The 15,935-nt window shown below is 43.4% G+C and overlaps 1 protein-coding gene across 5 annotated transcripts in view; it reads left to right on the forward strand.

Annotated features, from left to right (window-relative positions):
- Positions 1-587: 587 nt before the first annotated feature.
- The window catches only part of ZNF333 (zinc finger protein 333), a 30,777-nt gene continuing 15,429 nt past the window's right edge, over positions 588-15,935 (forward strand). Inside the window, exons 1-5 of one of the 5 annotated variants that reach the window (XM_027548023.1) lie at positions 588-846; positions 8,101-8,144; positions 9,179-9,302; positions 10,274-10,375; positions 15,725-15,807. In XM_027548023.1, the coding sequence (XP_027403824.1) occupies positions 8,142-8,144; positions 9,179-9,302; positions 10,274-10,375; positions 15,725-15,807 (312 nt within the window). In that variant the 5' untranslated portion in view covers positions 588-846; positions 8,101-8,141. Of the gene's footprint in view, positions 847-7,784; positions 8,145-9,178; positions 9,303-10,273; positions 10,376-15,724; positions 15,808-15,935 lie in introns of those variants that run through there. The other 4 variants (XM_027548022.1, XM_027548018.1, XM_027548019.1 and 1 more) reach the window with 4 other exon arrangements.

The raw sequence follows: 15,935 nt of genomic DNA on the forward strand, positions 1-15,935 counted from the left end.
TCTCCTGGTCTAAAAAACTCTATTCTCTTCTAAAAAAGCCAAAAAGAAAACAACAACCGCCCCCCGTCGAACCCCTAAACCCAACCAAAAACAAAGGAGAAAGGCAGGGCGGGGCAGGCGAGGGGTGGGGGGCGGAAGGAAAGAGGAGAGGAAAGTCAAACACTGAGCATCCCAAAGTGCCAGCGAAGCGCCGCCCCACCCACCAAGTCTAGGTCCCGCCCCAATCCCCACTCCACAGGCTTAAGTTCATCCGAGAACAGACATTGGAAGGACTGTTGTTGAAGCGTCAATACTTGGGCCACCGGATGCGAAGAGCCGACTCATTGGAAAAAGACCCCGATGCTGGAAAAGACTGAGGGCAAAAGAAGAAGGAAGGCCGGCAGAAGATGAAATGGTTAGATAGCATCACCGACTCAATGGAAGTGGATTTGTGCAAACTCTGGGAAATAGCGAAGGACAGGAAACCTGGCGCGCTGCAGTCCATGGGGTCACAGAGTCGGATACGACTTAGCAACTGAACAAACAATAACAACTAGCCCGGACCATGTGGCATACGCCCCGCCCCTAACTCCACCCTCTAGGTCCGGTCAGACCCCACCCCAGACCTTAACCTTACCCCCAACCGGGGGAAAGAACCTAGAATTTCTCCTCCAAAGTCATATAAAGAGGAGTTAGCCTTTCCGCCAGAGTCCGCAGCTCCTTCGGCCCTGAAAGCCAGTGTCTCGGCCACTTCCGCTGCTGGGGTCCCTGACACCGGAAGCGGAAGTGCGCCGCGGCCGCGGACGGAGGTGGCTGTGCTGGACCGCGCGGCGCCTTGCGGTGGGAGTGTCTCCGGCCAGTCTGCAGGTGCGGCCCATCCCTCGGGAATGCTCGGCGGGAGCGGGGAGGGGTCTGAGGGCCTAGAATGGATTAGCTGGCCAAGGGACTTCCTCCCCGCTGTCCGCCTGGGTCTGGGGCGGCTACCGCACAGCTTGGCTGTGCAGCTGAGCTCCCCCTCTCCAGTCTGTCGCGCTCAGGTACTCCTTGTTTGGGGAGACAGGACTGTCATCCACTTATTGCGCGGGAAATCACGAAGTATAGTCCAGGTCCCGCAGCGAAGGAGTGGTGCACCAGCTGGCTCCAGCATTCACTTGTCCTTCCGGATTTGTAGGCCTACTGTATCTCTTTTATGCAGGATAATTTTTTTATTAATAAATCACGTTTTGTTGCATATTGCGTTTCAGATTATCCAGCTCTGCTCAAGGAAATTTAGGGCTGAGTCTACGTGTGCAGATTCGTTTGAGTGACTTGGCATGTGGATTTGAAAAATGGAATGTACTTTCTATCGAGGGATGAATTAGATGATTTTTTTTTTTTTCTTTTGCGACTGACAATTTGCAGTTCCTTAGCTTAGGACCTGTTAGTTTTCCTTTCCCTTTGGTTTTCTTTCTCCTTCTTCCTTCTTTCCTTTCTTTCCTTAAAAAGCGCTTTAAATTTGTGACTTTTACTTTGTATCAATTTTACTTACTGCAAGGGAAGCCAGTCTTAATAAAAGCTATTTTTCACTTATGTCACAAGTCTTACTAACATCAATGAAAAGTAAGGTTATTTAGTTCTTTTCAAGTTGGCTCCAGCCTGTAAATCACCAGAAGGCTTCAAAACTTGCGACTCCAGGAAAAAGAACATAAGTTTGTTAGTACTGGGAACTGAAGTTGAGTTGGCAGTAAATTGAATGTCTTTTTAAAATAATAGGGTTAAGACTCACTTCTTTTTATTAATTTATTTTAACTGGAGGCTAATTACAATATTGTGGTTTTTGCCATACATTGACATGAATCAGCCACAGGTGTACATGTTTCCCCTGTCCCAACACCCCCCTCCCACCTCCCTCTCCATCCCATCCCTCTGGGTTGTCCCAGTGCACCAGTTTTAAGCGCCCTGTTTCATGCATTGAACTTGAACTGGTGATCTGTTTCACATATGGTAATATACATGTTTCAATGCCATTCTCTCAAATCATCCCACCCTCATCTTCTCCCACAGAGTCCTAAAGTCTGTTTTTTATATCCGTGTCTCTTTTGCTGTCTTGCACATGGGATCATCGCTATCATCTTTCTAAATTCCATATATATGTGTTAATATACTGTATTGGTGTTTTTCTTTCTGATTTACTTCACTCTGTATAATAGGCTCTAGTTTCATCCACCTCATTAGAACTGACTCAAATGTGCTCTTTTTAATGGCTAATCCATTGTGTATATGTACCACAGCTTTCTTATCCATTTATCTGCCGATGGACATCTAGGTTGCTTCCATGTCCTGGCTATTGTAAACAGTGCTGGGATGAACATTGGGGTACATGTGTCTGTTTCATTCTGGTTTCCTTGGTGTGTATGCCCAGCAGTGGGATTGCTGGGTTGTATGGCAGTTCTGTTTTCAGTTTTTTAGAGAATCCGTGCTGTTCTCCATACTGGCTGTACTAGTTTGCATTCCCACCAACAGTGTAAGAGGGTTCCCTTTTCTTCACACCCTCTCCAGCATTTGTTTGTAGACTTTTGTTTGTAGATGGCAGCCGTTCTGACCTGCGTGAGATGGTACCTCATTGTGGTTTTGATTTGCATTTAAGACTCACTTCTAATAAGAAATGAGGAAGAAACTAATACCGGAGGAAAGTTAAATGTCAGATTTTGATTTAATGAGTGAGGTATTTCTTTTCAGAGAATTCATGTCCCACTGTGTCTTTTTAGAAAGAATCAATGTTTCTTAAAGATACCTGAAATCTGGTGTTGTGATTTTATATCAGACATTTAAAATTATTTTTATTTTTGACTTTTGTGATGGTGGTGGTGTTATGTGTGTGTGTGTGTGTGTGTATGTATTTATGTAGGCATGTGCCTTTTTAATCTAGCTGTGCTGATTTATTCTTGAGTTGATTTTTTGGGCACATTTTCATTGGAGGGGGGCCGATGTTTAATGAACTGGACCTGAACAGGGGAAACAATGTGACTAAAATAGATTTAGCGCTTGCCCCTGTGGAGGTTTTAGTCTAGCTGGGAAGACAGATTTTAAATTAACAATAAGGGTGATATGTGTGGCAACTTAAAAATATTGCACAATGTGAAAAATTGCACAACTTGAGAGTTGTGCGTTGTTTTATTTGGGGCAAAATGAGGACCGCAGCCCAGGAGACAGCACCTCAGATAGTTCTGAGAAACTGTTCCCAAGAGGTAGGGGAGGAAGGTCAATATATAAGATTTTGGTGAAGGGGGAGTTCAATGCAACCAGGTACTTACTTTACAGAAAGTTGTCTGCTAGTCATGAGAAGCTGATGTCACCATGAAGGGAGTTAGTGCTTTTCTAGATATGAGGAGATGAAAAGATTGGGTTCATAAAACCAGTTCCTAAAAATATCTATCTGAAGACCTGTTCCACCAGTTTCCCTGAGGCATATTTCCTCATTCGTATTCTCCACCCTGAACTCTCTTCAGGGCCCGTCAAAGGTCAGTGGCAGCCCCAGCAGCATCACAGGATACAGTCCCAGGAGAGGCAGATGGCTGATGCCCTTGACAAGTGCCAGTTGTAGTTGACACACCTGTAAGATGTCACACAAAATTCCATTTGAACTTTTTGGCCAAACCAATAGAAAACACAGAGGGGGAGAACGTAAGAAAGTCAGGAAAAGTATCTTAAAAGGGACAAACGTTTGAACCTGAAAGATGCATTGTATATAGCTAGACAAAGAGTCAGGCTATGGAATCGGAGTAGGGAGGAGATTTGAAAGAACCATAGAAGCATAATCTCTTAGGCAGTACAAAGCCTGGTGTGTTCCAGGAGCTGAGAAAAGATGGGGATAGTTAAAACAGAAAACCAAGTGTGGAGTGAAAGAGTTGGGTGGAGAGGAGGGAGGGCATGGAAGATCATGGTAAGCTTTGGACCTTGTTCTAAGGCCATTTGGAAGCCATTGAATCAGAGTTTTAAATACAGAGTAATATGATTTTGTTGATGATTTAAACAAAACACTAGCTTCTGGATTCAGCATGGAGTTTAGGATGAATAAAAATGAATGCAGAGTCCACACATGTAGAAGTTTGGGTAAGTTCAGAACTCAGATGATTTTGGAGCTGAAAAAGTTGGGGTTTGGTGATGATGGTGAAATTGGAAAAGCTTGGATGTTTAAGATGTGTAGGAGGTAGAATTAGAGTATTTGGTGTTTGGTGTATTCTCTCTACCACATGATGTAGAGTAAGTGTATAAGTTAGTTGCTCAGTCGTGTCTGACTCTTTGTGACCCATGGACTGGAGCCCGCCAGGCTCCTCTGTCCATGGAATTCTTCAGGCAAGAATACTGGAGTGGGTTGCCATTCCCTTCTCCAGGGGATCTTGCCAACTCAGGTTTTGAACCTGGGTCTCCCGCATTGCAGGCAGATTCTTTACTATCTGAACCACCAGGGAAGCCCATGATACAGAGTAGGGATTGGCAAACTGTGACCTGTGAGCCAAAACTGCTCCAGTGCTAGTTTCTATTAATAAAGTTTTATTTGAACAGGATAAAACACAATATTCTTGCCTGGAGAATTCTGTGGACAGAGGAGCCTGGCAAGCTACAGTCCACGGGGTCACAAAGAGTTGGACACGACTGAGTGACTCACTCATTCACTCATTGGAACACATGTGTTTATATGCTCCCTATGGCTGTTTCTGTGCTACAATCACAATTAAATAGTTGCCATACATGTGGCTCACAGACTTTTTCCCCTCAATTTCCTGATTTCATTATTTATTTATTATTTTTAACTGTGCTGGGTCTTTGTTGCTGCACAGACTTTCCTCTAGTTGTGGCAAGTAGGGCTACTCTCTAGTTGCGGTGCACGGGCTTCTCATTGTGGTGGCTTCTCTTGTTGCAGAGCACAGGCTCTAGGCATGTGAGCTTCAGAGTTGTAGCACGTGGGCTTAGTAGTTGCAGTTCCCAGGCTCTAGAGCATAGGCTCAGTAGTTGTGGTGCACAGGCTTAGTTGCTGTGAGCCAAGTGGGACCTTCCCTGATCACGGATCGAATCTGTGTCTCCTGCATTGGCAGGTGTATTCTTTACCATGAGCCCCCAGGGAAGCCCACCAGGTGAACTCTTAGTTGTGGCATGTAGGATATAGTTCCCTGACCAGGATCAGACCTGGGCCCCCTGCATTGGGAGTGCAGAGTCTTAGCCACTGGACCACCAGGGAAGTCCTGTGGCCCACAAATCCTAAGCTATTTACTATCTAGCTGTCTATACAAAAAGTTTGCCAACCTCTAACACATAAAGTACACATCAAGTGCCTTGCTGGTGGCAGGATTTGGAGTCCTGAAGAAAGTGGTTGTTGATCAGTCGCTAAGTCATGACCGACTCTTTGTGACCCTATGCACTGCAGCACCCCAGGCTTCCCTGTTGTTCACCGTATCCTGGAGTTTGTTCAAACTCATGTCCATTGATTGAGTCAGTGATGCCATCCAGTCATCTCATTCTCTGTCACCCCCTTCTCCTCCTGCCCTCAATCTTTCCCAGGATCAGGGTCTTTTCCAGTGAGGCAGCTCTTCACATCAGGTGGCCAAAGTATTAGAGAATCAGCTTCAGTATCAGTCCTTCCAATGATTATTCAGAGTTGAATTTTTTTAGGATTGACTGGTTTGATCTCTTTGCTGTCCAAGGGACTCTCAGTAGTCTTCTACAACACCACAGCTCGAAAGCATCAATTCTTCAGTGCGCAGCCTTCCTTATGGTCCCGCTCTCACATCTGTACATGACTACTGGAAAAACCGTAGCTTTGACTGCACGGGCCTTTGTCAGCAAAGTGATGTCTGTGCTTTTTAGGTCACTGTCTAGGTTTGTAACAGCTTTTCTTTCAAGGAGCAAGTGTCTTTTAATTTTAGGGACACAGTTCTTTTTTTTTTAATTTAATTTTATTTTTAAACTTTACAATATTGTATTGGTTTTGCCAAATATCGAAATGAATCTGCCACAGGTATACATATGTTCCCCATCCTGAACCCTCCTCCCTCCTCCCTCCCCATACCATCCCTCTGGGTCGTCCCAGTGCACCAGCCCCAAGCATCCAGTATTGTGCATCGAACCTGGTCTGGCGACTCGTTCCATATATGATATTATACGTATTTCAATGCCATTCTCCCAAATCTTCCCACCCTCTCCCTCTCCCACAGAGTCCGAAAGACTGTTCTATACATCAGTGTCTCTTTTGCTGTCTCGTATACAGGGTTATTGTTACCATCTTTCTAAATTCCATATATATGCCTTAGTATACTGTATTGGTGTTTTTCTTTCTGGCTTACTTCACTCTGTATAATAGGCTCCAGTTTCATCCACCTCATTAGAACGGATTCAAATGTATTCTTTTTAATGGCTGAGTAATACTCCATTGTGTATATGTACCACAGCTTTCTTATCCATTCATCTGTTGATGGACATCTAGGTTGCTTCCATGTCCTGGCTATTATAAACAGTGCTGCGATGAACATTGGGGTACACGTGTCTCTTTCAATTCTGGTTTCCTCAGTATGTATGCCCAGCAGTGGGATTGCTGGATCATAAGGCAGTTCTATTTCCAGTTTTTTAAGGGATCTCCACATTGTTCTCCATAGTGGCTGTACTAGTTTGCATTCCCACCAACAGTATAAGAGGGTTCCCTTTTCTCCACACCCTCTCCAGCATTTATTGCTTGTAGACTTATGGATCGCAGCCATTCTGACTGGCGTGAAATGGTACCTCATAGTGGTTTTGATTTGCATTTCTCTGATAATGAGTGATGTTGAGCATCTTTTCATGTGTTTGTTAGCCATCTGTATGTCTTCTTTGGAGAAATGTCTATTTAGTTTTTTGGCCCATTTTTTTGATTGGGTCATTTATTTTTCTGGAATTGAGCTGTAGGAGTTGCTTGTATATTTTTGAGATTAGTTGTTTGTCAGTTGCTTCATTTGCTATTATTTTCTCCCATTCTGAAGGCTGTCTTTTCACCTTGCTTATAGTTTCCTTTGTTGTGCAGAAGCTTTTGAGTTTAATTAGGTCCCATTTGTTTATTTTTGCTTTTATTTCCAATATTCTGGGAGGTGGGTCATAGAGGATCCTGCTGTGATGTATGTCGGAGAGTGTTTTGCCTGTTCTTCTCTAGGAGTTTTATAGTTTCTGGTCTTACGTTTAGATCTTTAATCCATTTTGAGTTTATTTTTGTGTATGGTGTTAGAAAGTGTTCTAGTTTCATTCTTTTACAAGTGGTTGACCAGTTTTCCCAGCACCACTTGTTAAAGAGATTGTCTTTTCTCCACTGTATATTCTTGCCTCCTTTGTCAAAGATAAGGTGAGGGACACAGTTCTGTACTTGGAGGGTTTACGTCGTGGTTGGAGAGAGAGAGGCAAACTCACCTAAACAAATACATATAAAAATCCCAACTTGATAAAAGTAATGGAGGAAAAGTAGAAAGTGTTAGAGGTTTTTTTGTTTAAAAAATTTTGTTGTTGTTGTTGATGTGGACTTTTTATAATCATTTAATCTGTTACAATGATGTTTCTGTTTTGTTTTGGTTTCTTGGCCATGAGGCATGTGGGATCTTAGCTGCCTGACCAGAGATAGAACTCAAACCCCCTGCATTGAAGGGCGAAGTCTTAATTACCAGACTGCCAGGGAAGTCCCTTGTGTTTTAAGGGAGCTTCCTAGGTGGCTCAGTGGTAAAGAATCTGCCTGTTAATGCAGGAGACTCAAGTTTGAAGGAAATGGTAACCCATTCCAGTATTCTTGCCTGGGAAATCCCATGGACAAGAGGAGCCTGGTGGGCCACAGTCCATGGTGTCACAGAGTCGGACATAACTTAGTGACCGCACAACAACAACAACAAAGAGGAGATGTGGTCCTTTTATTACGTGAGAGGAGTCAGTGGAAATGGTCAGGGCTGTGGTGTGAAAGACGATGAGGAGCCCAGTATGTTGCGTATTGAAGTAAATTTCCGAGTAATTTGGCTGTTTGGATTGGCGCCCTGCTCATGGTCCACAGAAATGGAATTAATTACCCAGGCCAAACCCCAGCTTGGTGTTCTGCTTCCACTCTCGTTTCTCCTCTTACCTCCGTCTTTCTTATTGCAGGAAGGACACACACTGAAACTTTAAACCCTGGCGCTGGTATCATGGTGAGGGGGAAGACTGAGTCTGGATGGTTGTGGGGGTGGGATAATCTTGTACTCGGGACCCTGTCTGCTCTCTCGGAAACAGGAGGGAAGTGTGGAGCATCTTTAGCCCCGTCCCTGGGACTTTTTAGCCTCTTTCAGTGCATGACCTACAGTTCTGGAGGGAACTGGCTTGGATGGAGGGTTCCCAAAGCAACCCTGGGGTTTGGTACCTAATTCCGGAGTCTAATGGCAGTGAGGGGGCTCAGATTGAGCCGGCAGCCACAGAACTCCTCCACGGCCATCCCTGCCATCGCTTGTGAGACCTACCGAAAACACACGTGGCTCTAAAAATTAAGGTTAATTAAAATCCAACAAAATTTAAACCTCAGCTTCTCAGTTACCAAACCACATTTCTCAAGTGCTCAGGAGCCACACGTGCTGGTGGCTGCCTTTTTTTGGAAAGTGCAGGCATAGAACATTCCATTCATGACAGAGAGCTTTACCAGTCAGTGCTGTTCTAGAGAATTCCAAGATTAAAAGGCCATCACGTTTCTCAGATGCAGTGGAAGTCCAGTTTTAACAGGCATAAAACAATGACTCATCCTAGGGACTTCATGAAAATGAAAAGAGCAAGCTCAAACTTCTGATGCCTTGAATAAGGAGTTCAGGAAAAACTCAGTAAAGCTGAGAACAGTCTCTGTCATCACTGGATACTGGAGCAGCAGAGAGCCAATGCTTATACTTTCAGATTTGTTCAAATGTTAAAAGAAAGTAATTATTTTTGGTTGGGTACGCCATATGAGCTCTGTCCCAGCAACTCTTCAGTTCTGCCCTAGTAGCACAGTGACAACCACAGAGATGAACAGATGGGTGTGGCCATGTGCCAATAAAACTTTATTTAGACAAACAGGAGGCAGGCCAGGTTTGCTGAGCCCAGCTTTGCAGAGAACACTGAATATTCTCGCACTGGGTCTGCCTTCCCCAAGGGATAAACCCTCATTCTGTAGAATGGTGGGGGTGGTCCTTGCTGAGCCGAAATACATGCACTGCCTTAGGAATCAGTCACCTTAGAGGATGTGGCGATGGAGCTCATCCAGGAGTGGACGTTGCTGGACGATGCTGGGAGGAACCTGTGCAGACACGTGCTGCAGGACAACTGCAGGACCCCGGCGCCCAGGGGTAAGGCTTTTGCTACTCTGGTTCTTCCTGTATGCAGATGCTCTTTTTTTCTTTTTTTAAAAATTACTTATTTATTTATTTATGGCTGTGCTGGGTCTTTCTTTACTTGGGGCGAGGGGGACCTACTCTCTGGTTGCGGTGCGCGGGTTTCTCACTGCAGCGACTTCTCTTGTTATGGAGTACAAGCTCTGGGATGTGCAGGCTTCAGTAGTTGTGGCTCCCTGGCTCTAGAGCACTGGCTCAGTAGTTGTGGTGCATGGGCTTAGTGGCCCCACAGCATGAGTGATCTTCCTGGACCGGAGATTGAACCCACCACGTCTCCTGCATTGGTAGGTGGGGAAGCCCTGCAAATGCCCTTTAAGTGCTTGCCACATGGCCACAGTGATGCAGTGTGGGTTTCAGAAGGTTTGTCATTCATGGGCTTTCATAGGATAACAGCTGCATGCATTGAGTGGACTTCATTCTCTCTATAGTCAGGGCTTCCCTGGTGGCTCAGATGGTAAAGAATCTGCCTGCATTGTGGGAGACTCAGGGTCAGTCACTGGGTCAGGAAGATCCTCTGGAGGAGGGAATGGCTACCCACTCAGTATTCTTGCCTGGAGAATTCCATGGACATAGAAACTACAGAGGAGCCTAGCGGGCTACAGTTCATAGAGGTTGCAAAGAGTTGGACACGACTGAGTGACTAATACTTTCTCCATGGTCAGGACCTGCATAGGTCTCCTTGAGTTTGGCCTTGGAACTTAGAGAACCTCAGTTCAGAAGGACAGAGAGGAGAGTGTTTGTGGTTTGGGCCCTTGTAAAGGAACCTCATTGAATTCATTAAAAAAAAAAATTGAATGTGATTGCTTAGGTCCCCGCCTACTTGCTTGGCTTCAGGAGCTAAGGCCCAGGTGGAGAGTGGGCAGGCTGGGGAAGCATTTATTTTCCTCTGCAAGCCCTTCCCCCTCGGCCCATATGTCCTTCTCCAGCAGCAGGGACTCCACCATGCAAAGCCAGTCTCGTCTCCCAGGTGGAGCCAAGAGAAGAGCTGAAAGCAGCAGAGCACGGTGTTCTCTGTGCCACGGGTGTGGGTAAGTACCCGGGGGCAGAGGGTGTCGTGACCCACCCAGACTGACGTTGAGGGGTGGGTGCTGCTGGGAAGTGTCCATTTGAGAGTATTTGTAAGATTCTGTATTCTGAGGGGAAATAAGACTGTTTGGGGGTGAGTTCCTTTAACTTCTCTTTTTCACTTTCTAACTCTCCTCTAATTGTTGGTTTCAGATTCACGTTGATGTATGGCAGAAACCAGCACAACATTGTAAAGCCGTTATCCTCCAATTAAAAATAAATTAAAAAAATTTAAAAAAGATCTGTTTCAGTTTCTTTTTTTTAAGGTTTTTTTTTTTTTTTTTAAAGTGTATACTGTTTTTAAAATTGGAGGATAATCGCTTTAGTGTTGTGTTGGCTTCTGCTCTTCCACAAATGAATCAGCCACAAGTATACACACACCTGCTCTCTCTTGAAGCTCCCTCCCACCCCCCGACCCCATCCCACCACTCTAGGTTGTCGCAGAGCACTGGTTGAGCTCCCTGTGTTACACAGAACTTCCCAGTAGCTATCTGTTTTACATACGGTAGTGTATATGTTTCAGTGCTCCTCTCTCAATTCATCCCACCCTCTCCTTCCCCTGCTGTGTACACAAGTCTGTTCTCTATATCTGTGTCTCTATTCCTGCCCTGCAAATCAACATGTCTTTTTTTTTTTTAATTGAGATATTCACACACTGTAAACTTCACCCTTTTAAAGTGTACAGTTCACCGGTTTTTAGTATGTTCACAAAGTTGTGCAACCATCACCACTATCCAGCTCTGGAACACTTCCATCACCTCAAAAAGAAACCCTGTACTGATTAGCGGTCACTTCCCATCCCTCCTCCCGCAGCCCCCAGCAACCGCTAATCCACCTTCTGTCTCTGTGGATTTGCCTGTCCTGGACATTTCATACAGATGGACTCATACATCCGTATCTGTCTTCTTTCACTCAGCATCGTGTTTTTTGAGGCTCCTTCATGTCATAGCATGAGAGGCTTCATTGCATTTTAAGGCCGAATGGCCGTCCTCCTTGTGGAAGGACCACATTCTGTTGATCCATTCATCAGGTGGTGGGTGTTTGTTTTTACTTTTGGTGACTGTGAGTAGTGCTACTCTGAACATTTGTGTGCAAGAAGTTTTGTGGATGTGTTTTCGTTTGCCTTGAGTGTGAGAATTCCACTTAGGTGTGGAATTGCTGGGTCATTTTGTTAAACTTTCTGAAGAACTGCCAAATTGCTTTAAAAAATTTATTTTTTCTTTTTATTTTTTTACTGAAGGATAATTGCTTTACAGAATTTTGTTGTTTTCTGTCAGACCTCAGCATGAATCAGCCATAGGTATACATGTATCCCCTCCCTTTTGAACCTCCCTCCCATCTCCCTCCCCAACCCACCCCTCTAGGTTGATACAGAGCCCCTGTTTGAGTTTCCTGAGCCATACAGCAAATTCCTGTTGGCTATCTATTTTACATATGGTAATGTAAGTTTCCATGTTACTCTTTCCATGCATCTCACCCGCTCCTTCCCTCTCCCCATGTCCATAAGATTGTTCTCTATGTCTGTTTCTCCATTGCTGCCCTGTAAATAAATTATTCAGTACCATTTTTCTAGATTGCATATATGTGCGTTAGAATATGATATTTATCTTTCTCTTTCTGACCTACTTCACTCTGTATAATAGATTCTAGGTCCATCCACCTCATCAGAACTGACTCAAATGAGTTCCTTTTTATGGCTGAGTAATTTTCCATTGTGTATATGTACCACAAGTTCTTTATCCATTCATCTGTCGATGGACATCTAGGTTGCTTCATGTTCTAGCTATTGTAAATAGTGCTGCAGTGAACAGTGGGATACATGTGTCTTTTTCGATTTTGGTTTCGTCAGGGTATATGCCTAAGAGTGGGATTGCTGGATCATATGGTGGTTTTATTCCTAGTTTTTTAAGGAATCTCCTTACCATCTTTCATAGAGGCTGTATCAATTTACATTCCCACCAGCAGTACAGAGTGTTCCCTTTTCTCCACACCTTCTCCAGCATTTATTGTTTGTAGACTTTTTGATGGCCATTCTGACTGGTGTGAGGTGATATCTCATTGTGGTTTGGTTTGCATTTCTCTAATAATGAGTGATGTTGAGCATCTTTTCATGTGTTTGTTAGCCATCTGTATGTCTTCTTTGGAGAAATGTCTGTTTAGGTATTTTTCCCACTTTTTGATTGGATTGTTTGTTTTTCTGGTATTGAGTTGTATGAGCTGCTTATATATTTTGGAAATTAATCCTTTGTCAGTTCTTTCATTTGCTATTACTTTCCCCATTCTGAGGGTTGTCTTTTCACCTTGCTTATAAGTTCTTTTGCTGTGCAAAAGCTTTTAAGTTTAATCAAGTCCTACTTGTTTACTCTTGTTTTTATTTCCGTTACTCTCGGAGGTGGGTCATGGAGGATCTTACTTTATGTCAGAGAGTGTTCTGCCTATGTTTTCCTCTAAGGGTTTTATACTTTCTGGTCTTACTTAGGTCTTTCATCCATTTTGAGTTTATCTTTGTGTGTGGTGTTAGGAAGTGTTCTAATTTCATTCTTTTACATGTAGCTGTCCAGTTTTCCCAGCACTGTTTATTGAAGAGGCTATCTTTGCCCCATTGTATATTCTTGCCTCCTTTGTCAAAAATAAGGTACCAGTAGGTGCATGGGTTTATTTTTGGGCTTTCTATCTCATTCCATTGGTCTATATTTCTGTTTTTGTGCCAGTAGCACACTGTCTTGATGACTGTAGCTTTATAGAATAATCTGAAGTCAGGAAGGTTGATTTCTCCAGCTCCATTCTTCTTTCTCAAGACTGCTTTGGCTGTTTGGTGTCTTTTGTGTTTCCATATGAATTGTGAAATTTTTTGTTCTAGTTCTGTGAAAAGGCCATTGGTAGTTTGATAGGGATCACATTGAATCTGTAGATTGCATGTGGTAATAGAGTCATTTTCACAATATTGATTCTTCCTACCCAGGAACATAGAATATCTCTCCATCTGTTTATGTTGTCTTTGATTTCTTTCATCAGTGTCTTATAATTTTCTGTGTACAGTTCTTTTGTTTCCTTAGGTAAGTTTATTCCTAGGTTTTTAATTCTTGTTGCAATGGTAAATGGGATTGATTCCTTAATTTCTCTGGTTTTTCATTGTTAGTATATAGAAATGCAAGTGATTTCTGTACATTGATTTTGTATCCTCCAACCTTGCTAAATTCACTGATTAGCTCTAGTAATTTTCTGATACTATCTTTAGGGTTTTCTGCGTACAGTATCATGTCATCTGCAAACAGTGAGAGCTTTACTTCTTCTTTTCTGATCTGGATTCCTCTTATTTCTTTTTCTTTTCTGATTGCTGTAGCTGGGACTTCCAGAACTATGTTGAATAATAGTGGTGAAAGTGGACACCCTTGTTTTGTTCCTGATCTTAGAGTAAATGCTTTCAGTTTTTCACCATGGAGAATAATGTTTGCTGTAGGCTTATCATATATGACCTTTACTATGTTGAAGTAGGTTCCTTCTGTGCCCATTTTTTGAAGAGTTTTAATCATAAATGGCTGCTGAATTTTGTCAAAGGCTTTTTCTGCATCTATTGAGATGATCATATGGTTTTATCTTTCAATTTGTTAATATGGTGTATCACATTGATTGATTTGCATATATTGAAGAATCCTTGCATTCTTGGAATAAACCCAACTTGACCAGGGAAGTCACAAGTTTGTCTTTTTGATGTGTTGCTGAATTCTGTTTGCTAAAATTTTGTTGAGGATTTTTGCATCTATGTTCATCAGTGACATTGGCCTGTAGTTTTCTTTTTTTTAATGTTGTCTTTGTCTAGTTTTGGTATCAGGGTGATGGTGGCCTCGTAGAATGAGTTTGGAAATGTTCTTTCCTCTGTAGTTTTTTGAAAGAGTTTTAGAAGGACAGCCATTATCTCTTCTCTAAATGTTTGATAGAATTCTGTGAAGCCATCTGGTCATGGGCTTTTGTTTTTTGGGAGATTTTTGATCACAGCTTCAATTTCAGTCAAACTGCTTTTGAGATTTGTTGTTCTTGTTTAGTCGCCAAGTCATGTCCGACTCTTTGTGACCCCATGGACTGTAGCATGCCAGGCTTCTCTGTCCTTCACCATCTCCCAGAGTTTGCCCAAGTCCATGTCTGTGGTTTTGGTGATGCCATCCAACTGTCTGATCCTCTGTTGCCCTCTTTTGAGATTAAGGACACTAATTTACCTTTCCCCCAGTGGTGGGTGAGGATTCTGATTTCTCCATGTCGTATACACACTTTTTGTTTAGTTTTTTTTTTTTTAATTTGAAAATATTTATTTATTTATTTGGTTGTGGCAGGTCTTAGTTGCAGCACAAAGGGTCTTTACTTGCAGTGGTGTATGGGATCTTAGTTCCTTCACTAGGGATTGAACCCGGGTCCCTTGCATTGGGTGTGTGGAGGCTTAACCGCTGGACCACCAGGGAAGTCACAAGTTTGTCTTTTTTTTTTTCTCTTCTTCAAACTTTTTATTTTGTATTGGGGTATAACCAAGTTAATCTTTATATTGAACATTTCTATGTATATTTCTTGTTTGATTGCTTCTTGTTTCTCTGATAACACACTTTTTGGCAATATCAGTCTAAATCTCCATGGAGGGGACTTCCAGTGGTTAAGAATCCACCTTCCAGTGCATGAGACGCGGGCTCCATACATGGTCAGGGACCTGAGATCCCACATAGCTAGGGCAACTAAGCCCCAGTGCCATAACTGGAGAGCCCTTGAGCTGCAACTACAGAGCCCATGTGCCTGTGGACCACAACTAGAGAGGCACACGCACTGCAGCGAAAGATCCCGCATGCCGCAGTGAAGACCCAGCACAGCCAAAAATAAATAAATATTAAAAGAAGTCTCCATGAATTCTTTTACCAGGAAAGGCCTCTGGTTTCCACCTCATCCCATCACTGCCCAACTCTACACACGGCCCTAATCTTTAGAATCTCCCTTTGCTCACTGCAGTGGTAAAGAATCCGCCTGCCAATGCAGGAGACACAAGAGACTCTCAAGGATCGGGAAGATCCCCTGGAGGAGGAAATGGCAACCCACTCCAGTATTCTTGCCTGAGGAATCCCATGGACACAGCAACCTGGCGGGGTCCATGGGGTCACAAAGAGTTGGACATGACTGAGCACACAGCACATTGATACCTTGCTCATTGATACCTTCTACCTTTCAGTATTGTCCCAAGTTTAGGGTCAGTATTAAAAATAAAAAAGGTGTGTGTCAGTTTCATACTATGACTTCTTTCTGAAATAAGGTAATTTTTTTTTCCCCATTCATTTTAGACTGGGAATCTCAATTTACACCCAAAGAGCCTACTTCTCTGCAGGATATTTCAGAAGAAAACTCATCCTATAATTTGCAGATGGTAAGATTCATGTGGGACGATTCTTCATTCCCTTTCATAGGAGAAGGTGAGGAGTAGCTGAGTTGGATGCGCACACCAGGGCCAGGCAGACACTTGAGCCAAGGTGTTTCCTCCAGGACATGAAGTAT

This window comes from Bos indicus x Bos taurus, chromosome 7, assembly GCF_003369695.1.
Source record: "Bos indicus x Bos taurus breed Angus x Brahman F1 hybrid chromosome 7, Bos_hybrid_MaternalHap_v2.0, whole genome shotgun sequence".
NCBI lineage: Eukaryota > Metazoa > Chordata > Mammalia > Artiodactyla > Bovidae > Bos > Bos indicus x Bos taurus.